General features: G+C 39.0%; 1 protein-coding gene and 1 long non-coding RNA gene across 10 annotated transcripts in view; one reads left to right on the top strand and one right to left on the bottom strand.

Moving 5' to 3' along the window:
- kiz (kizuna centrosomal protein) overlaps window positions 1–22919 on the bottom strand; it is a 233821-nt gene that overhangs the window by 43978 nt on the left and 166924 nt on the right. For 6 of the 8 annotated variants that reach the window (XM_069932381.1, XM_069932382.1, XM_069932386.1 and 3 more), the window contains one exon: window positions 22114–22207. In XM_069932381.1, the coding sequence (XP_069788482.1) occupies window positions 22114–22207 (94 nt within the window). Of the gene's footprint in view, window positions 1–9777; window positions 9982–10137; window positions 10481–11549; window positions 11801–22113; window positions 22208–22919 lie in introns of those variants that run through there. The other 2 variants (XM_069932384.1, XM_069932383.1) reach the window with 2 other exon arrangements.
- Window positions 1–22919, top strand: part of LOC138760972 (uncharacterized) — a 108249-nt gene that overhangs the window by 61531 nt on the left and 23799 nt on the right. Inside the window, exon 5 of one of the 2 annotated variants that reach the window (XR_011356009.1) lies at window positions 3039–3257. The exons of the other annotated variant lie outside the window; for it this stretch is intronic. This is a non-coding gene — a long non-coding RNA (uncharacterized lncRNA). Of the gene's footprint in view, window positions 1–3038; window positions 3258–22919 lie in introns of those variants that run through there. 2 annotated transcript variants of the gene reach the window in all.

Below are 22919 nucleotides of genomic sequence, written 5' to 3'. Positions count from 1 at the left end.
AATTCACTTCTGACTGAGGCACACAGTTCACCTTCAGTCTGTGGACTGACATTGCTAACCTGTGGGGCACTCAACTACTCCAATCAACGGCTTACCACCCGCAAGCCAACGGCATGGTGGAGCATTTCCACAGGCACCTCAAGATCACCCTCATGACCAGACTCAAGGGCCCCAACTGGGTGGATGAGCTACCGTGGGCGCTACTGGGCATCCGAACAGTGCCAAAAGAAGACTTCCATGCATCCTCTGCTGAACCTGTCTACGGAGCCCCACTCACAGTTCCAGGGGATTTTGTTCCACAGGCCAGGGGACAGCAGGAAGAGACAACAACCTTTCTGGACAGGCTGCACAAAAAGGTCGGTAACCTGGCTCCGATCCCACCCTCCAGACATGGACAAGCCAAGTCCAACAAACTCAAGGACTGAGAGTATGTGTTTGTATGCAGTGGACCCCACCGTTCACCACTGCAGAAGCCGTATGAAGGTTCCTTTCAAGTCATCTGGAACAATGGAGTCACCTTTGAGCTGGTCATTGGTGGTAAACCAAAGATATTCACTACAGATAGACTCAAGCCTGCCCATACACACCCAGCAGAACCCGTGGAGACACCAACACCTCAACGCAGAGGCAGACAACAAAAGACTTTGGGGACCCTATGGATACTATAGACTGTAACGCTGGTTCTGGAGGGTGGGGGGTCATGTAGTGGCCCGCAATTGCAGAGATCAGGCTGGCACATTGCGTGGCAGCAGACGCAGACAGAGATCGCTAATGCGACTCCCAGGACAACGAACCAGCGGGGGTAGAAGCTGGGGCAGCATCAGACCAACAGCCCTAAAATGGCATTGGTCCAGCTGCCCAGCAAACTCAGCAGAAACAGGCTGGGGAAGATGGGCATTCATATGCTTGAATGTTCCCACCCGCTACTGTTATTCATATGGATGACGCAGTCAATCAGCAAAAACGGCGGGAACTTGAACAGTATAAACCAGCCTTTCCAGCCCAGGAGTGAGCTTAACCTGCCACACTGTGTGTGCGTGTTTCTTTGTAGCGGTCGGCTACATGGTAAACATTTGTTTAACAATTGGAATTAGGCCTACTATGATCTGTCCAAGGCACCCCTGTATTTTAAACTGAACAAGTACACTATAGGGGAATCTGTGCAGGGAAAATGGAAATAGGACCGTGGCAGGCCATTGTACCAAAACAAGTAATAAATTTGGCCACTTTACACGGGAAGTAACCTTAAATTGTACCTGTCTTTGTGATGGACAGAAAGCATATCCATGGCTGCCATACTCTTGGCAAGGGTATTATTATTTAACTTACCTTGCTCCAGCAATACACATTTTAACCATATTACTGACCATCTTTGGTACTGGATAGAGTAAAAAGAGCCATCTCTGAGACTGAGCAGTTCTCTATGATTCTCTTTCCCAATTATGGTGTTGCCAAGGCTGCTAGGGAACTGATTAATATGGCTAGTGCCCTAGTGCAGCTTGCCAACACTACTGAAAGTATCAAAGAAAATATACAGACCCAGATCCGTGAACTCACTGTGGAGGTAGTAGTTACACAAACTTTGGCTCTGCAGAATCGGATGGCCCTTGATCTGCTGTTGGCATAAAAAGATGGTACATGTGCAGTGCTAGGGAAGGAATGCTGCACCTACATCCCTGACGCCTATGAGAATATCACCCATTTGGTGAACCACATCAGGGATCTAATATGCAATGTCCAAAACATAGGGGAACGGTTCCATAATCATAACACCCAAGGACCATCTCAGTGGCCTTTCAAAGGATGGTGGATGACATTCATTCAAGGTCTGTGTATTCTAGCTATTATTTTATTAGTTGTGTTGATCTTGTGACTCTTTTGTATGATCCAGTTTAAGGACCAAACCTCTCCAAGGACCAAATTATAGCATGGATTGTATAGATTTGCTTTATTTGCTTCTTTTATAAATTTCAGCAGCAAGAAAAGGTTTAAAAAGAATATTTTTATAGGAAAATATGAGAGTCTGTGAAATAAATTGTTTTCTTTTAGTAGCACAGCTGCAAGACGTGAGAACCAAGGCCGTGCTGTTCTCGAAACTCAATGTTTTTCTGAAGTCTGCAAATTATAAATGATTACAGGTCATGTGATTAGTCATGAACAGGCTGTAAAAATGGGAAAGAAAACCATATAAAAAGGCTTGTGCCCATCTGTATATGGCCTTTTTTGCAGAAAAACCAGTCTAGTGTAACAGAGTACCTGTCCTTGCAACATTTGTCATACACTTCTTTATATTTGAATGAAGTTAACAGAAGCAATGGAACCAGAGATGAATGGAGTATGTTGAATCTTCCCCTGTGAACATTCAAGAAATGCCCCATTTGCTAATCCTGAAAAGGGAGTAAGCACCATCGTTTTCTATTTTGTTTCACTGCAATCCCCTCCTCTGACTGCTAATCTCTTTACTTGAAGATTGGTTTCAAATGCCAAGCATCATGTGTTGCTACTCCATCTGTCAAAAGACCAACTAGGAATCTAAGGCACTCATGGCTGACCACAGCCAGCTAATAGTAAATTTGGACACTGTCAGGAAATGTGGAATCAAAAATTTATTGGATAAGTTGTCCAAAAGAATTCAACACTGCTGCCTTGCCTGAAATAGTGGATTAACCCAAAACTACCATAATTTATAATAGCTTTTTCCAGTCATACTTTTGCTGTTTATATCTTTGATCAACTAACAGCCATTTTGCCAAGTTTTATACGAGACTTTGGTAAACTACAGTTTATAAGTTTGCTATGCCATGGTTTTATTTTTGCTTCTAATTAAATGAATAAATAACATGACATTTTGAGACTTGATTGTAGACAGTAAGTGTGCCTGAAAATCTGAGAGGTGGGCTATTAACTGTGAGGCAACAGAAACTTGCCAAAGAGATTGAAGGTACAGTTAAAAGTGGCCCAAACACATTCCAAACCTGCATTAGGGGATAAGTAGGTTCGGAGACAGTGTGGGATAAAACATTATTATCACATTTTAGGTGCAGAAGAGTCCAAAGGTGAGTACAGTACTTGAAGATGAACGAAAATGAACAATGGAAGGAATGTGAACAGCAAGCTACAACTTCTACTCTGGGTACTCTGTGATTAAAAAAAGAATCTGCTGGAGAAACTCAGCGGTTTATACATCAGTGGGTGAAAAAGAATGGACAAAATTTCAGGTCTGAACCCTTCAGCAAGGCGGCTCTGTGATAATATTATTAACTCATATTCCTTGCAGACTGGTACTGTACATAAACATTGTAAAGTACTGTCCTTCCAAATAAAAAATAATATTTTATTAAAATAACTGTCACTGTCTTGGAAAGGAATCTCCTAGAAACGCAGTTTTGACCAGAACGGAGTACAGTGGACATGATATTTGCCTTTCTTTTTCAACTTTTTTATTGGTTTTTATAATAAATACAGTGCAATTAAGATAAAACTTCAAACAGTATAAACAGTATAAACTGCCCTGGATGAAGACAGAAAAGACATCAAAAATATTATATGTATAAATACCTAACCCACTCTATTAAAACAAAAGTCAAATAACCAAAAAAAAAAATCTGAGCAGCTTATCCTGAGGTTTATATACATTTTGTAGCTTTTGATTTATACAGTGAATCAAAAAACAAAGGTAAGACTATATCTCATCTGGAAGAATGAGTGCATCTAATCACATTAAATTTACATTAAATGAAAATAAGACATAAAAGGTTGCCACATATCTTCAAATTTCACCAATGAATCAAATACATGATAACTATTTTTTTTAAACTTAAACAGGACATAATATGAGAAAAACGTTGAAACACTGTTGGAGTTTTGTGTCTTTTCATTTGAAGAAGATGGCTCTTCTAGCCAACAATGTAGAGAAGGCCAAAACCCATTGTGCTGATACAGAAAAATTCCCTATGTTTGGTTCAATGACTCCAAAAAGAGCAGTTATTGGATTGGGGACATTTGGCTTGAGACAAGTTTAGGAGCATTGAGCACTTAATCTTCATTGACCTGACAAAGGTATTTGACACTGTTAACAGGAAGGCTCTCTGGATCATCCTGAGACATTAAAGATGCCCAAAGAAATTCATAAAGATGATTCAGCTGCTCCAGAACGGAATGATAGGGCAGGTCCTTTGCAGTGGTGGTGATACATCAGCTGCATTTGCCTTTTCTAATGAGGTGATTCAGGGCTGTGTACTGTACTAGCACCAGTCTTGTTCAATCTGTTCTTCACTTGCATGTTATCACCTCCTGTTCAAGGTCTGGAGGAGGGAGTGTACCTCAGGTACTGACTGGATGGCTCTCTCTTTGACCTTCCCCACTTGAATCCATGGACAAAGTGCCTCTACACAGTAATTCAAGAAACCCTTTTTGCTGATGACTGTGCTCTTGGCGCACAAAGACAGCGATCTACAGTTAATGCTGAACAAATTCTCAGACACTGCTACGCTCTTTGGCCTGACCATCAACCTGAACAAGACTGAAGGACTTCATCAGTCCATGTCAAGCACCACCACCACAGAACTAAAAAATCACTGTTGATGAGACCCAGCTGACAAATTTAAATAGCTTCAAGTACTTGGGGAGCATCGTCTCGAGTGACAAAGAAATTGACTCCAGGATTAGCAAGGCCACAAGGCTCTGGGCAGGCTCTGTACCAGAGTACTAAATCAACACAATGTCTGCATCTCCACAAAGCTGAAAGTCCACAGAGCAGTGCAGATCATTGTGCTGGACTCTGCATTTCCAGACTGGTTCTGCAGTCACCTTCATGTCCACAGATGAACTGCACAACAACATGTCTTCTTTGAACCAAAGGGCTACCAATATACTGTCCTTCTAAATTAAAAAAAAAATTACTATCTTTTCATTGAGCCATAGAGTCATATACCCAACTTGCCTATGCTAACCAAAATGTCCCACTCCCAAAAGCTCAAGTCCCTAGGTCTGGCAACATCTTGTCAATTTCAATGACAAGTTTGGAGAATTTTCAATAGGCTAAAAAGAATTAAATGCACGGAAATCAAAAAGTCACTGAGGGTTATATAATAAATTATACACTGTGCACCTTCTACCAATTGACTCAACATTTCCCCTGCCCTTTTCTTAGACAGTGACTCTGTAGTACTTGCCTGAAATGGAATGTCAATGTCATACCTCAACCAAGGTAAGTTTCAAAGTACATAAACCTGCCATCACTATAAGAACATAATAAATAGTAGCAGGAATAGGCCATTCAATGAGATCATGGCTGATCTGATTATAGGCTCATCTCCACCTAGTTTCCTTTTCACTATATCCCTTAATTCCCCTCTTCTGTAAAAATCTATCAAACCTTCTCTTAAATATATTCACTGAGATAGCCTCAACTGCTTCAGCATGGGCAGCAAAATCCATAGATTCACCACTCTCTGGGAAAAGAAGTTCTTCCTCATCTCCATCCTAAATCTACTACCCTGGATCTTGAAGCTATGTCCCCTCATTCTAGTCTCTCCCACCATGGGAACATCTTACTTGCGTCTATCTTACCCAAGCCTTTCATAATTTTAAATGTTTCTAAGATTCCCTCTCATTCTTCTCAAGGTATCAACTGATGTTTAACTTTAGATGGCAAAATGGATACACAAAGATCAGGCCGTGAACTTGATATTTAAACCTTCACTTCATTTTCAAGAATTCCTAAATACACTAATGTCCATTTCTGTAGTAATTCTTGCCCAAGTCACCTCATCTGCTGCTGAAACCTTTTCCGTGCCTTTGTTGCCCATTTCAGTTAATTCCCTGTTGGGGTCTGGCTCAGAAGGCTACAAGGGGTTTTATTATTGCCCATATCCTGACATGCACCTCCCTTATTTACTCATCAATTGTTTTGATTTTTATTGACTCTCAGCTAACCAACTAATCGACTATAAACTTGTCACTCAAATTTACAAACCACCTCTTTCTATCGCTTTATTTCTTTGGCTTGGCTTCGCGGACGAAGATTTATGGAGGGGGTAAAAGTCCACGTCAGCTGCAGACTCGATTGTGGCTGACAAGTCCGATAACCTGCATATAACCCTATAACCTGCAGCTTGTTTTCCGTTAATTCTGGTGTTAATTATTTCCATATTTTCTCACTGTTGCTGACCATCAGGGAAGAGTATCAGAATTTGGTGTTTTGTGGCAGCATCATATTGCAACATTAATTTTATAACGATCTTACATTTAAAAAAAAGTGCACGACAAATAAGGCAGTGTCTTTGGTTTATTGATTATTCAAGAATCTGATGGCAGTAGGGAAGTAGCTGTCCATGTACTGTTGAGTGCTCATTGTGATCACCAGAGAAAAGGAAGCTGAATGGTCTGGATAGATAAATCTCCCAGACTAGATGGAAAGCACTCTCTGGTTATTAAGATTATGGAAGCATTGGTAATGATCTTCCAAGAATCAATTGATTTTGACATGGTTCTGGAGGATTGGAAAATTGAAAACATCACTCCACTATTTAAAAAGGGAGAGAGGCAGCAGAAAGAAAATTACAAACCTGTTTGCCTAACATCGATGGCTGAGAAGTTGTTGGAGTCTATTGTCAAGGATGAGGTTGTGGAGTACCTAGAGGTTCATGACAAGTCAACATCGTTCCCTAAAGGGAAAATCTTGCCTAACAAATCAACTGCATTTTTTTGAGGAAACAGCATGCAGGTTAGACAAAGGAGATGCAGTGGATGTTGTGTATTTGGATTTTCAACAGGCCTTTGACAAGGTGCTGCACATGAGGCTGCTTAACAAGATGACTGCCTATGGAATGGCAGCATGGGTAGTGCATTGGCTGTTCAGCAGGAAATAGAGAATGGGAATATAAAGGGATCCTATTCTGATTGGTTACTGGATATCAGTGATCTTCTACAGGGGCCAGTGTTGGGGTCACTTCTTTTTACATTGTATGTGATTTGGATTGCAGAATTAATAGCTTTTTGGCCACGTTTGCAGATGATGCAAAGATAGGTGGTGGAGCAGGAGGTAAGGAGGAAACAGAGAGGCTGCAGAGAGACTTTAGGTGTTTTCATGGAGGGGTGCCACTTTGAGGCCAGGTCCATCGGCGGAGAAAAATGTGCACTTACCTTTTTATCGAGAAGGCTTAAAAGGCTGCTGCAATGTCACTTTTAGGAAGAGCGGCATTCATTGTGTCCTCCGGAGCCGATGGAGACAGGACGTCTAGTGCCTTAGCACCCGCCAACGTAACGGCATACATATGCAGCAAACAATGGCTGTCTTCATTACCCATAATCCCCCACACAGCTGGAACCGCTCTGGGAAATGCAGAGCATTTCCAGATGAGTGGGGGACTATGAGTAACTAAGATGGCCGTTGATCCTTCTGCTCGGTGTTCCCCTCTGGCACGCCGAGGGACTCCAACCTCCAGCATTTATGCAGTGCTACTGCTACAATGACTGGTCGCGGGCTGACGGCATCATCGTGATGTCATCAGCCCGCCCCTAGCCAGCCACTGGCAGCAGCAGTACATTTATGGAGCGAGGCGAAGCGCTCCACTCTGCCTGAGGAAGGATTGGATTTGGTGTCTTGGAGCAGTGGGTGGAGGATTTATGGAGGTTGGTTCAGCAATGTGAGGGCGGAGAATATCCACCTTTACAGTCGCAATTTTTTTCTCTATGAAAGGGCCTTTAGAAAATGAGCAAAGAAGTGGCAAATGAAACACAATGTTTGGTTATGCACTTTGATAGAAGGAATACAAGAGCAGACGATTATTTGGATGGGAAGAAAATTCAAAATTCAGAGATGCCAAGGTACTTGGGAGTCCTTGTGAAGGATACCCTAAAGGTTAACTTCCAATATGAATGGTGATGAAGAAGGTGAATGCAATGTTGACATTACATATGTAATGGATATAAGAGCAGGGATATGATGCTGAGGCTTTATAAGGCATTGGTGAAGCATCACTTGGAATAAAGGGTACAGTTTTGGGCTCCGTATTTAAAAAAGGATGTGCAAGAATTTGAGGGGGTTCAGAGAAGAAACACAAGAATGGTTCCTGGAATGAAGGGATTAGCACATGAGGAACATTTGACAGCTCTTGGACTGTACTCCTTGGATTTCAAAACAATGGGGGATGGGAACCTCATAGAAGCATTTTGAAAGTTAAAATGCCAACACAGAGTATATGTGGCAAAGTTGTTTTCCCAAGGTAGAGGAGACTTGGACAAGAGGGCACAACTTCAGGATTAAAGGACTCCCAATTAAAACAGGGATGTCAAAGAATTACTTTAGCCAGAGAATGGTGAACATCTGAAATTTACTACCTTGGAAGGCTGTGGAAGTCAAGGCAGAGATTGATAGGTATGTGAATGGTCAGGATATCAAAGGTTATGGGAGAAGGCAGGGATGTGGGGCTTAGTGTGAGAATGGATCAGCTCATGATGGAATGGAGGAGCGAACTCGATGGGCTGAATATCTATATATGACTGTATAGTCTTATGTTTTCAGTTGCTAAGACTGTAAGTTCATGGTACATACCATATGGCTTGGGGTTCTTGTAGCCCCTGCAGTGTTTGCCAAAAAAAATCAAAAGAATAATTTTTATTCATCTCTTCCTGCTGGGTAAACACCACTAGCATTAGTCATGCATTACAAGTCATTCATAGTTTTCAGAGTACAGGCTGGTATGGTCTCCAACCTATATTGATTTATACTGAAATTGTTCCCAGTGGCAGTAGTGCTATGTAATTAAACAACACTTAATATTGCCCCTGGACACTCTCCAACTGGATGCCATTTACATCTAATTCTCCAGTTTCTGCTAGCCCACTCCCATTCATCCTCTCTTCCCTATCCTTCTGACTTCTTTCCTCCAGCTCTCCACACCTTTCCCTCTCTATTCACAGAGCCATTCTCCCTCCCCCTATTTGCTGTGTGCCCTCCCTCTCTTATCCACCTATTACCACCTGTCTAAGGGATAATGCTCCTTCCCCTACCCCTCTCCCTCCACAATTTTGTTTGGGCACCTGCCTACATTTTACTCATACCTGAGGAAGGGCTCAAACCTGAAACTTTGGTGATATATCTTTATCTTTGCTATATAAAGTACACTGTTTATGACCTGCTGAGTTTTCTCAGCAAGGTGTTTTTACAGTTATGTAATTGCACCACATTAGTCAGACTGGCCTTACAGCAATGGCTCTGAATAGGCAGTTAGCGCAACATTGTTGAGCACCAGCGATCAGAACTGGGTTTGAATCATGTAAGGAGTTTGTACGTTCTCCGCATGTCTGTGTGGGGTTCCTCCAGGTGCTCTGGTTTCCTCCCACCTTCAAAATGTAATGGGGGTGTAGGTTAATTGGGTGGCCTGGGCACGCGGGTTGAAAGAGCCTGTTACCATGCTGTATGTCTAAAAAAAAATCAAAGCATAGACTGAGTCCTGGGATGCTCATTTTTGTAATGCTTCCAATTAATCAACAGAAAGTAATTTTGACAGCTGTAATTTTTTTTCCAAAACACCATGACTATCTGCTTTCCCAACTAACCTCAATGATGCTTCAGGCATACATTTTTTACCAACAATGTTAACAAATTTTGGAATAGTATCACTATCATCTTGAGTACCTTGAAATCAACTGTTCCACTTGCATTATTTATTGCACTCTTAATAATGTGAAAGCATTATACTCTTAACAAAGAGCATGTATTTTCAAATATTTCTGATTGTGCACTTTGTTATAAGAAATAGAACACATCAATAGTATTTGAATTAATCTAATTGTGTTATCTTTGGGTCCATATGTTCTTCATGCCACCAGACATGATGATGGCTAGCATAGATGCCATCTTGTCTTCTACATCCTTGAGTTGGGCAGGGAATTCACAGCAGCAATTCGACCTTGCATGGCACAATGCATCTCCAATCCAACCCATACCATCCCTCTGGAACATCTTCCAGGAGCCTGTAACAAAACCAGTAAAGTAAGCCAAAATAAATAGTGGCAAAATAAAAAAAATTATAATAATTTTATATATAACATTTTTTAAAAAAATCCCAGTAGCAACAACAAATAACAACGCAAGGATTTTTAAGCATTAAAATAATGTTTAATTCTCACCAAAAAAAATGCTGGCCACCGCCGATCACTGACACTTCCCCACCGAGGCCCTGTTCGTGCCAAGAGCCTGAGAGTCCCACTCCTGCCCGGGAGCTTGAGGTCTGCTGTTGTCGCCGCTGGGAGCCCGGGGTCTCCTGCTGCTGCTGCCAGTAGCCCAAGGTCCGATGTTGCTGCCGCTGGGAGCCCGAGGTCCGCTGCTCCCATTGCCAGGAGCCCGAGGTCTGTTGCTGCCGGCGCCAGGAGCCCGAGGTCCGCTGCTGCCGGCGCCAGGAGCCCGAGGTCCCCGGTTAGTTTGGCTCCGAAAAAATTTTGGATAAATGAAGATTTTGGATATCCTCATTTACTGAAGATTTCAAAGAAACCAATTTCAGATCATTGGAGTTGTACTATATATTGTATTATATATATTATACATATTTAAAAAAATCAAAGGCACTCAGATCTAATCAAATCATTAAACTAAAGATGATTGTAAAATTATTTTCCTCACTATTTGCTTCCAAATCCGTGAATCTCAATCAATGAACAGAGTCTCTAATCCTACAGAAAGCCTGAGCAGACATCAGGAGTGTTGAAATGATTTTCCCAGCATAAGACTGGGGAATTCTCACAAGACTGAACTCCACGTGCAGTCCAGCAAAAATGTAGTGCCAGTTGCCAGTGTCAGTAAAGGCTAGAGTTTAGACCAGGTCCACTTCAATCCAGAGCAGTCTTCTCCTGAGTTTAACACAAAGCATCCTGATATTTTTTTGGTTATGTATTAATATCTTTGATATGGAAATGCATATAAAATCTGCAGTTAAGGTGCAATATACCAGATGAGAATATTAATACATAGATGGATTAGGAGAAAAGGAAAGCAAATTTTATGCTTAAATGCAAATTGATTTATACTGTGGCAGTAAAAATCAATAAAATTCTAAAGGATGCGCAGAAATGAAAAGATCCAGAAAAAATCTTTGATCAGTCGAGCAAGCAGTTTGCAAACCAACCAATAAATAATGTCACAGAATAAGAAAGAAAAGGACAGAATGTTTATCCTTTATCAAATGTTGGTTATATCAAAAGTGGAGTGACACATCCAGTTCTAATGACCAAACATCAGGAAGAATTTGAAGGACCTTGAGAGGGTGGAAAAAAAATATTTATTACTCTGATTCAAAGCTTGATGGATTTCACCAACAAGAATCAGACAGGAAAAGATGGGGTTGTCCCTCTCTAGAGCAAAGAGATTTGATGGAGCTGAGCAAGATCATGACAGATTTGGAAGAGGTCATTAGACAGTTGTTCCCATTTGCAGATGTTTCAAGAACTAGAACCACAAAATACACAGAAATGAAATAATGGACAAAGTATACAGAAGGTGGAAAACAAATATGGAATAGCTTGTTAAAAACAAAGTCAATTATCGGTTTCAGAAGAAAATTGGATTTACTTTTCAAGGAAAAAATATAGTCAGTGCTGCAGTGGAAAAAAAAACAGGAGAATAAGTCCAACTCAAAGTCCAAATCAAGCCACTTCCCTGATGAGGTTGTCTTTACTGCAGAACATTTGGGTGGAAGTGTTTTCTCCAGAGAGTCTCACCCACTGAAAACACCTCAAATGGATCAATAATGCACATGACTTTCTCAAAGTCAGCAACTAGACAGGTATCTTATTATATCTGAGAATGCATAAAATGGCAAATGTTAATGAATGATTAAATTATATTCAGTTGATGAAATAACAAGTATATTAAAAATCAATATGTTGTGTAAAAAGATTCTTATTCCTTTGTCACAGCTAATCAATTCTGTAAAAGCTATTCCAAACAAAAAAAAATCACAATTTTCAACATTTTAAATTGGACAATTATTATTAAATTGTTGTTTGGTAGTAGTCTGAACAGAAACTACATAGTTGATAAACTCTGCATGTGGACTAAAAATATTAACATCTAATTATAGGTATTTAAGTTTAAAATTTGAATTTTTAAATTTAAATTTAGACATACAGCATGGTAACAGGCCATTTCGTCCTATTAGTCGATGGCACCCAATTAACAGACAACCCCTGTATGCTTCAATAGGTGGGAGGAAACAGAGCCCCCGGGAAAAACTCACACAGACATGGGGAGAACGGAATTTGAACCCGGGTCCCGATCACTGGCGCTGAAATGGTGTTGCGCTAACCGCTACACCAACCATCTATGTGTGGCCCTTTGAAAAAAAGTCAAATGTTAATCTGCCCTACCCCACAGAAAGATTGTGCATCATTGCCTTAAATTGTGGAATAATCTCTCTAAACTTCCTTGTCAGGGACAACTTCAATTGATCTAAGTTTTGGGAATCATTCACAGTAATTCTTATGTTTCTGTGTCAAGTTCTATTTGATAATGTTTCTGGATAATTCTTAGCTCCAAAACTAAGATATTCAAAAAAAGTTGTTGTAAAATCCTGAACAAGAGTCCAAACAATATTATCTAATGTAAAATTGGAAGATTCAAAATATTATGGATCTTTGAGAAGTAAATAACAAAGATCTAATGTGTACAAATACATTCAAACTGTATAATCATTTATCAATAAAAAGGAAAAAATTGAAAATAAAAATTATGCATTTCTATCTTTCTGTTTCCTGCTCCTATAAAAGTCAAGCATAATCTCTAGTGAGTATAAAGGTCCTCCAAGCTTACAAACACCCATCTTCTGGACAGCTTGTACAAACAAACTAGTATTGGAAAACTGGTGAAATGGATGGAGATAAATTTTCCGGTTGCTGTGAGGCTGCACCCATCTTTTGTCGGTTAGGAACAGGGCAATTCTGCAATCTTCCTTCACCATACCCCTCAACCCCCCCCCCCCCCATCCTTGTCCCCCCATACAACCTCCCTCAACACCTCTCCCTGAGTCATAACAACTAGGTGCAGGTTGAGCTGAGCAAGACTGGTTTTGCTGAGCAGACTCACTCAAGGGAGCAAGGGACTTTCTTATATGTGCTCTCTAAGGTTCTATTGCAGAGATTATATTACATACCATACAGCTTTTCAATATATAAACATCTTATAATTATAAAGGTATTAATTAAATGCTTCAAAAATATCAAAATAGAAAGCAGAATTATTTTCAGGACTGAGATAAATAACAACAGAATTGTTACTACCAACATGAAACATATTTTAGAGCTTCAATAAAACCTGTGACTCACAACAAAAGAATTTTGTCTTATGACAGTCAAAATTAATATTCACTTCCTCGTAATGCTCACAAGTTATGTCACTTTAAAAAATTTTCACATATTCTGCTACGATAGAAATTATGTCATCAGTCGTAATACATGACTGTTACTTAATCAATTGGAAAAACTCAGAATTCCTGGGTGACAAAAGCACGAGTGACTAGAATTCAGTAATGCATTATTACCCAACCAATCTTCCACATTTATGTGCAAATGTATCTTCTCCTGAGACGATAAGATGGGGAATATCCACAAATGGTGCACAGCTGAGTAATTTGGAAGTGAAACAAAGCTCAGCAGCCCTGGAAATTTGATCCAGGATTCCTGAACTAAAATCACTGAGCCTTGAGTGAAGTAGAGACTTTGATGAAGATGTTAGAAACAAGTACAGAAACAGACACATCATTCCTCGACCTCAATCATAATTGTGAGAAAAAATGTAAACTTGAGAAATACCATAATCTTCCTGGATAGCTTAAGCTTTATGGCCTGAAGATTTTTTTTCAAGTTTAGGTAACCCACCTCCTTCTGGTTCCTGTGTTTTCCTGACCTTCTCTGTTTCTGTCTGACCTTTATTTCCTCCCTTATCAATGGTCTCTCCACCTCTCCTGTCTTTGGTCCAATATTTTGTTATCTTTTGGCCCCCACCTTCAGCTTCTTTATATATATCACTAGCTGTTTACTTTATTCAGGATTATGGGTCCTGAGTCAAAATATTCACTGATGTTGCCTGACCTGCTGAATTCCTCCAGCATTTCATTGTTCGTGAAAAATAGCATTGGTTTGCATGGTACCAAATTGCTTCCTGAATAAGATGTTTCTTTTTGGGATAATTTTCAGATTTTCTAATGCAACATTTTAAATAGTAAGTAATTGAGCTGAAACATTAAATTTGTTTCTCTTATTATAGATACTTCATGATCTCCTAAAGACTTTCAGAGAATGCTTTTTTTTTGTTTTATAGCATCTACAGCATTTTTCTCTTGCATAATAAATAGGTAACATAATTTCCATGGTGATTGAATTCGCTGGAGGCAAATCCATGATACTCAGTGTTTCTGAAGGTACGCTCTTTTGCTTTTCTTTCCCATATTATTGGGGCACCAGGCAATGATCATGGTTGAAGTATATCATGCATATTATAATTTTTTTTGCATTATTACATGACAACAAAAGGAACTTTTGAACATTTGAAAGCAATGTAAAACATTAAAGCTCTTCACACAACATTTGTACAACAGTGGAGTTAAATCCATGTCTGGGACATCAATAAATGATGGAAGCAATTGACATCCAATGAAGTTTAAGGATAGAGAAAAAAACAGGAAATTAGATACAAAAGGGAACTGCAGTGAAAGAAAAGAATAATGATAATGAAAGCTCAATCAGAAAGGCAAACCTCTTTAAACATCTGCAAGGCCTTCAGGAACAATTTACTATTTTCAGGCATGAGATGTATCCCCTTTATGCACCCTCAAGGTTGTGCATCATAAAAGGACATAAATCACTTCATTACACAATTCATAGTCACATTAAAATACAGTATTAAATTTGCCCGAATCTAACTCTTTCTTAGTTCTGAGACAAATAATGAGCTTCCTCATTACAACGTTTATCAGTGGAGCTGCATAAATTGTGTAATAAATTGTGATAATTCACAAACCCCTGCATTTTACTTTTTTCACAACAATTATTGAATGTTCCACATGCTAATAATTTGAAGCATAATTGATTTGTACACATATTCCAAAATATTCAAAAACTAATTGGATCATTTTGAGGCAAACATGCCAGCAATGAAGTAATCATTCAAACGAATTTACTCTTTGAGTTTTTATGTATAGAAAAATTATAATGCTAAAAAAAATTATTTAATTGATATTGGTGAAGCAACACATGTTTTTCAGAATTAAAGGGATTAGCTCATTAGGGGCACCATAAAACCTTTTACGTGCATCAGAGAGAGTAGGCAGGATCTAGAAAGATGGCATATCCTCAGTATTGCACAGAAGCGTTGGTCTGGAGATTGTTGGGCACAAGTCCCAGGATTAGGAGGTGACCCGACAACCTTCCAATTCAACAGGGAGATCCCAATCAACTAGGTGGAATTTATTGGAAACACAACATTATATTTAAGAATTAATCCAAAATTATAAGAACTGCATGTCTACTTGGAAAACGAACATATGCATTAAAGCTGCAGTTAAGCTTCAGACTAATGAGCTTTATTTTAACCACACCCACTTTTTGTTTTGTATTGGAATTGACCTGTATGTACAAATCCTCTTTTAGTGTCATCTTCCATGCAAATTACTAGACATTACATGTCAAAAGGCAATTATATCAAAAGAGGTATTATTTGACCCTGTGCATCAAACCTATTTGGGAAAATAAACAGAGTACTAAATTTACCAATAATAATTTATGCGATAGAAAAATAGTTTACAGCAAGAAATTATCTACCCAAATAATGTTTTTGTTTACATTTGAATCCTTCAGGAAATACAGGATTGTTGTTTTGGGAGACTTCAACTTCCCTAATGTTGACTGGCACTTCCTGACTGTAAGAGGGATAGATGGGTCTGAATCTGTCAGGTGTGTTCAAGAAGGATTCCTGACACAGTATGTGAATCAGCTGACGAAATGAGATGCCATACTGAATCTAATTCTGGGAAATAAACCTGATCAGGTGGGGAGCATTTTGGTGAGAGTGAGTTATGGAAAAGGATAAAAGTAGACAAAATGGGTAAGTGTTTAATTGGGGAAGTGCTAATTACAACGGGAGGAGACAGGAACTAGCAAGATAAATTGGAAACAGGTGAAAGCATACAACTATTGTGGAGAAGGTTTAGGGACCACTTGTGCTGGGCTCAGGATAAGTTTATCCCATTGAGACAAGGAAAAGATGGTAGGAATAAGGACCATGGTTGACAAAACAGGTGATGCAGCTAGTCAAGAGGAAGGAAGCATACATTAGATATAGGAACCAGGAATCAGGAAGGGCTCATGAGAAGTATATGGCAGCCAGGAAGGAGCTTAAGAAAGGACTTAGGAGAGCTCAAAGGGGGCATGAGGCCTTGGCATGTAGGATTAGGGAAGAACAGAAGGATGATGAGAATGAAGGTGGGGCCACTAAAGAATAAAGGAGGCAACATGTGCCTGGAGGCAGGGAAGGTTGCGGAGGTCCTAAATGAATACTTTGCTTCAGTACTCACAAAAGGACCATAATCATGGTGAGGTCGGAATAGAACAGACTTGTATGCTGGATGATGATGAGATTAAGGTAGAAGAAGTAATGGATCTTCTTAAAATCATTAAGATTGATAAATCCCCAGGGCCGGATGTGATATACCCCTGGTTGCCGTGGGAAGTGAGGGAAGAGTTGGCTGGGGTAGTGGCTATGATCTTTGAATCTGCTTTGGCCACAGGGGAGGTGCCGGAGGATTGGAAAATGGCAAATGTAATCCCCTTGTTTAAAAAAGGTAACAAGGAGAATCCTGGGAATTATAGACTGGTGAGTCTTATGTCAGTGGTGTGCAAACTATTGGAACAGATTCTTAAGGATAGGATCTATGAGTATTTGGAGAAGTACAATCTACTCAAGGATAGTCAGGATTGCTTTGTATAAGGGAAGGTCATGCCTCATGAGCCCAATTGAGTATTTTGAGGAGGTAACAAAAGAAATTGATGAGGGTAGGGTGGTAAATCTGGTCTATATGGATTTTAGTAAGACATTTGACAAAGGTCTTCCATGAGAGACTCATTCAGAAAGTCATGATGCATTGGATCCATGAAACTTTGGTTGCATGGATAAAAAAAATCACTTGCACATACAAAGCAGAGAGTAGTAGTGGAATTAAAGTATTCTGCCTGGAGGTCAGTGACTAGTGGAGTTCCACAGGGATCAGTTCTGGGACCCCTGGTCTTTGTGATTTTCATAAATGACCTGGATGAAGAAGCAGAAGGATGAGATGATACGAAGGTTAGATGAGTTGTGGATAGAGCTGAAGGTTGTCATAGGTTACAAAAGGATATAGACAGGATATAGAGTTGGGTGGAAAATGGAGTTCAATCCAGATAACTGTGAGGTGATGCATTTTGGAATGACAAACCAGAAGGATGAGTAAAGTTACAAGAATCTGGATGAACAGAGGGGCCTTGGGGTTCAAATCCATACATCTATCAAGGTTACCGAGCAGGTTGATAGGATAGTCAAGAAAGCCAATGAGATGTTGGGCTTCATTAATAGGGGGATTTAGTTCAAGAGTCAAGAGGTCACTTTGCAACTCTACAAATCTCTGGTGAGACCACACAGAGTATTGTGTTCAGTTTTGGTCACCTCATTATAGAAGGGATGTGGAAGCTATGGAGAGTATACAGAGATTTTGCCTGGATTTGAAAATAAGTCTTATAAGGCAAGGTTAGCAGAGCTGGAACTTTTTTCTTTGAAGCCAAGAAGGATGAGAATAGTCTATTAACTCTACAATAGGTCTACAAGATTACAAGAGGCATAGTTAAGGGAGATAGCCACCACCTTTTTCCAAAAGCAAGAATGGTATATATACAAATATGTTTAGGGAAGTTTAGGAGAAACATCAGGAGTAAGTTTTTTTTTATACAGATAGTTATGGGTTCTTGAAATGCCTTGTCAGGGATTATGGTGGAGGCTGAAACATTTGGGACATTTAAGAGATTCTTAGACACACATGGATGGAGGAAAAACAGAGGCTTATGTGGTAGGGAGGATTTAGTACTTTTTTTAAGGAATATATGGTTCAGCACAACATTAAGGGCTGAAGGACCTGTCCTGTGCAGTTCTATGAGTGATGGAATGTGGAAAGAGCCAGAATTAAACTGGTGTAGCCTAATTTGAGCAGTGGTCTCCATCTTTTTTGCTTACATCCACACTGCTCACTGAATAACCTATTCATATCTCACTGGCAAATATAATAGAATTATATACTTTAATTCTATCATCTAAAACATTCATTAATACAGTAAATAATGCAGTACACAAAAGTCCTGGAGAAACTCAGCAGGTTGCACACATAAAAAGGAGCACAGGGCAGTACAGGTTTTGGACCTGAGCCCTTCTTTAGGAGAAGTTCTGAACGCTTTCATTTACACTGCGTGATCTGCTGAGTTTTTACACCACTTTTCTGTCTTTTTTTTGACCCCAGTATCTGCAGATGTCTTGCTTATCTAAATGCAGTAAATAGGTGAGGCACTACTAGTCATTTAACTTCAGTTTAGATTCCTGCCCATTTTCCCCAATCTCTGTTTCGTGCTATACCAATATTCTTCAATCATAAATTCCATGAATTATAGATAATTGTCCCTTAAAAGGAACATTTCAAATGCCTTCTGGAAGGTCATAGAAAAAAGTCGATAGTTATGCTATCATCTTTCACTTAAGGTGCTTTATCAAGTGCAGATTAATCAATATTGAATATGAGAACTTATTGTTACAGACATAAGTACATACATACATGTTTCATACATATACAGATTCACCAAGATTCTTACTTGCTGCAGCCACATAGGTACACAAGAGGCACCAACTAAAATTGTATACATTAAATTACCACAATATGTCAATACTGAAAAACAGATTACAAATATAAAAGGATAGATAAATAAATATTCAAAATGGTAATTAGTGCAAAAAAAGAAATGTTTCAGTCGTGCATACTGATCTTTTGGTCATCCCAGACTACTTTATGGTTCCGATTAGAGTTGAATGGGTAGATTCAGGAAACATAGATGTTAGGGGAAAAAAAAACAGTTCCAGAGGTGCTAAACTTGTTTGTAAAGGTGACCACCCTTTTAAAAAAAAATACACACACTTCTGTCTGGTTTAAACAAATACTCCGTGTCCAAAATGGCAGATGCTCTGGAATGTTGACAGTCATAGAGTGATGTGAGGAAGTAAAGATGACAGAGGACAGCACTGGGGTTTGGAAATACCAAATCTCTCAGGCACTGTTCCTAAGAGTGACTCCAACAAAATTTCATTAGGGGAAGCACTCTGGGATATCTCCTACATAAATGTAAGAAAAAAAACCTTCAGATTAATTTCTCAGTTGTTAACCTTGGGCAACAGGGGGGTTTCTCGCAAATATAGATAAAGTAAATATCCATTTTAAAAAATTTTGATGCAGTAACAGGCCATTTACACCCTGGACCTACAAACCCCGCTATGTTTTAAACAGTGGGAGGAAACCAGAGCCTCTGGGGCAAACCCATGCAGACACGGGGAGAACATACAAACTCCTTAAGACAGCACAGGATTTGAACCCTGGTCCCAAATGCTGGTGCTGTAGCAGTGCTGCACTAACTGATATACTAACCATGCTACTCTGCCCCCAAAATAGTGCATTGAAAATGTTTTAAGTGATGCAAATGGCATGGTCTGAAACTCTGGAAAGATTCTTAAAAAGATAGTCTTTACTAGTTTGTATTTCATTGTTACACTCCTCCCTGCATTTATCTTTTCAGATCTTTTTGCCAAACCTTTCATTGTTTGGTGATCCACTGGGAGCAGCTGTACACACTCATTTGCAGTTAACCAGGAAGTCAAATGGGTCTGGACAGGGATTACTCTAGCTGCACCTGGTTTAGTTGCAAACTTCTGTTAAAAGTGTGAAGGTTGCCAGCTGCCCATTTTCCCCAACAATCCAAATTGATAAAACCCTTCAAATACAGAAACAGTGTTTTCATGAATAGGCCTGTCTGTCAAGACATGTACTTTGCAATTGTCAACAGAACATAAAGAGTGAATGAATTCTTTCAGAGATCTTGGAAGTCTATTATTGACTTACAAAGAAGTCTTGTAATTAATGATGTTATATTGTAGTTTACATGTAAAGAAAGTGCACCAAATGGAAAGCCATATGTACACATTTGTAGTGGGGCACATATTCAAAAGAGACAAAGTCAAAAAGGACATATGATTTTGCACATGATTATAAAGTAAGCTTTAATAGAGAATTAATGTTGTTTATGTATTTTTTTTCAAATCACCAATTAAAAAGGTAAAGCACACATAAAAGGGTAATGAAATGTTGTTTTCCCAAGGGGAATGGAAAGGTTGCTGCATTTTGTTTGAATGCCATTTTTTTTTTACTTCTAATGGACTTGTGCTCTGCATTAAGTGGCTTGGTTTTATTCACTGATGACAAGGCAGCTGATTTTGGCACTGGGATAAAAAAGTACCTGTGCACTTCTCATGTATCCAAGATCTTATTATAAGGAATAGATTATGTTAGATCTTTAACAAGAGACTGAAACTTCATAACTGATCAGAGAACATTCACCTTGAAGGCAATGTCAAATAAGTGCTAGATCAGACTTTAAAAAAAATTTAAACAAAATATTTTTACAATCGTTTTATTAATTACTGAACTAGCATTTCAGTCTTAGCTGAGATTAAATTTTAATATTTTTTAAATTTAGAGATAGAGCACAGCAACAGCCCCTCTGGATCATGAGCCCAGGCCACCCAAAATACCTATACACCCAAATTACATACATTTCTCGTCAAAGCAACAGATATTTTTGGTTTGGAGCAAGTAGATATAATACCAAAAAATAACAAAAGTAACACAAATAGAATGTAGTGTTGAAAAGCATGTGATTGATTACTTAAGACACTCTATAAAAGATAAATTGCAAATTTTTCATGCTATATTTCCAAAGGTGGCATGGATAGAAGATGGACCTATATACACCAGTTTTCCAACCTACACTCCTTTTGAGCATTGCTCCCTGCTGGAAGCACTTAATTTACCCTGGTGTATAATCCTTTGACAACCTGGCAATTTTGAAAAATGCAGCTCATACCATAATTGTCACAGAAACGGATTTGTAGCAAAGATTGAGTGGAATGTGGATATTGTTCTGCCAGTGTGGAAAGAGTTAAAAATAAAATTCGAGAATTGGCTATGGCAACGTGTTAAGTGCAGTTTCAAAAATATGTGATTGGAAAATACATGAATCCAAGATGAGCAGGAAAATTCTATCTGTAGAGCTAAAGGAGAGTTTTCCTAATTTGTGAATGAGATTGGAGCTTCATCATGCAAATTATCATAAAATTGAAATAAAAAGAAAAATTTGTGCAGTGCCAATTTTACCCACTAGATGTCACAGATACATCTATAAGTGCTGCTGAGCATCCAGGAGAAACAAAACGTGAAAAGCAACAACCATTTCTTTTGGGTAAAAGCAGACTTGAAATGAGGTTCCATCACAGAAAAAACCTCAATGTATTGATATGTCTGATTGTTTTAAAAAATGAGAATAGTTTGAAACATTTCTTGCTTTAATTCATACTTTGCATCTGCTTACATAAGCTAATATTTTGCACAAATCAAACAGTGACTCCATGACATGCACAGACGTTTTGAGGTGAAGCAGTAACATCTGGAGTATTGTGTTGTGATTGGATTAGGCATCAGTAACCAAGGGGAAACACTTACTAAAACATTTAATGTTGTCATACTTCAGCAGAAGTTGCTGAAGATGAAGCTGAAACTGAATCCCATTCTAATATAATGTGCTGCAATTTTTGAAGATTTAAAAAAAAAACTATTCAAATTATGATTGTTTTCTCTTTCTTTGATCCTCCACTGAAATTTTCTCACCTCTGATGCTGTAAACATGCACTCTGTCTAGACATTTAGATTTCAGGAGTCTCTGGAGCCTGCAGAAATTCGCCGTGGGTCACCGGTGCAATTTTGGATTTATTTGTTAATGTCTTACCTTGACTGTGAACTTTCTTCACTCGAGTCACTATCAGGATTTACCTCATCACTATCATTTTTCATCTTCTTGGGGTACTTCTGCTTCCTTATATCTAAAACATTAGTAAAAACAACAGTGGAAGATTTATTTTAAATGTATGACAGGATTACATTATTTTGTTAAATCACTGGAGGCTTTTGAGGAGTAATTTTCAACACATTAGTTTAATTTTTGACCAAAGCAGTGCCAAATTTTCATTACTATTGTGTAGCAACCATGTCTTCATGACCTTTGATATATATACACAATGGGAAATCAAATTACAGAAAAAGTATGATCCTTTGATACAAGTGTCCAGTTTCATACAATAGTGGGCTACAAATTCAGAACCAACAGAGGCTTTGAGTTTCTAGTGGAGATAATGGTGAGATGAATAGTGTTCACAATTATCACAGAGTAAACTTGATGAAGCATCTGTTGCTTGCACAAGTTCAAAGAGTTGTGGTCTAATTTACTTGGCTCCTCCACAGGCTGTGGTTTGGTAATTACCCCACAACAATCTGGGTATTGAAATGCATGAAAAGATTAGATCAGTTATGACATTAAAGCAACATCTCTGGGCCTGAAAATGTAACTATTTCATAACTCCTGCTTACTGCCGCTGTATCCTCTCCTGAAGCCTCTTCCCCGATCCTTTCTCATATACCAGATCAATTATTGGCTCATCTCCCTCTCCCCACTCACAACCTCTTCCCTGAACCCAACTCAAACATCTCCACCCCAACTTCCTGGTTCTCTCTATCCCTCTGCTTCTCCCTTCCTGC

The sequence above is a fragment of the Narcine bancroftii genome, chromosome 4 (genome assembly GCF_036971445.1).
Source record: "Narcine bancroftii isolate sNarBan1 chromosome 4, sNarBan1.hap1, whole genome shotgun sequence".
Taxonomy (NCBI): domain Eukaryota; kingdom Metazoa; phylum Chordata; class Chondrichthyes; order Torpediniformes; family Narcinidae; genus Narcine; species Narcine bancroftii.
Note: the sequence above shows the minus strand (reverse complement) of the source record. Positions and strands in the feature narration are given on the sequence as shown.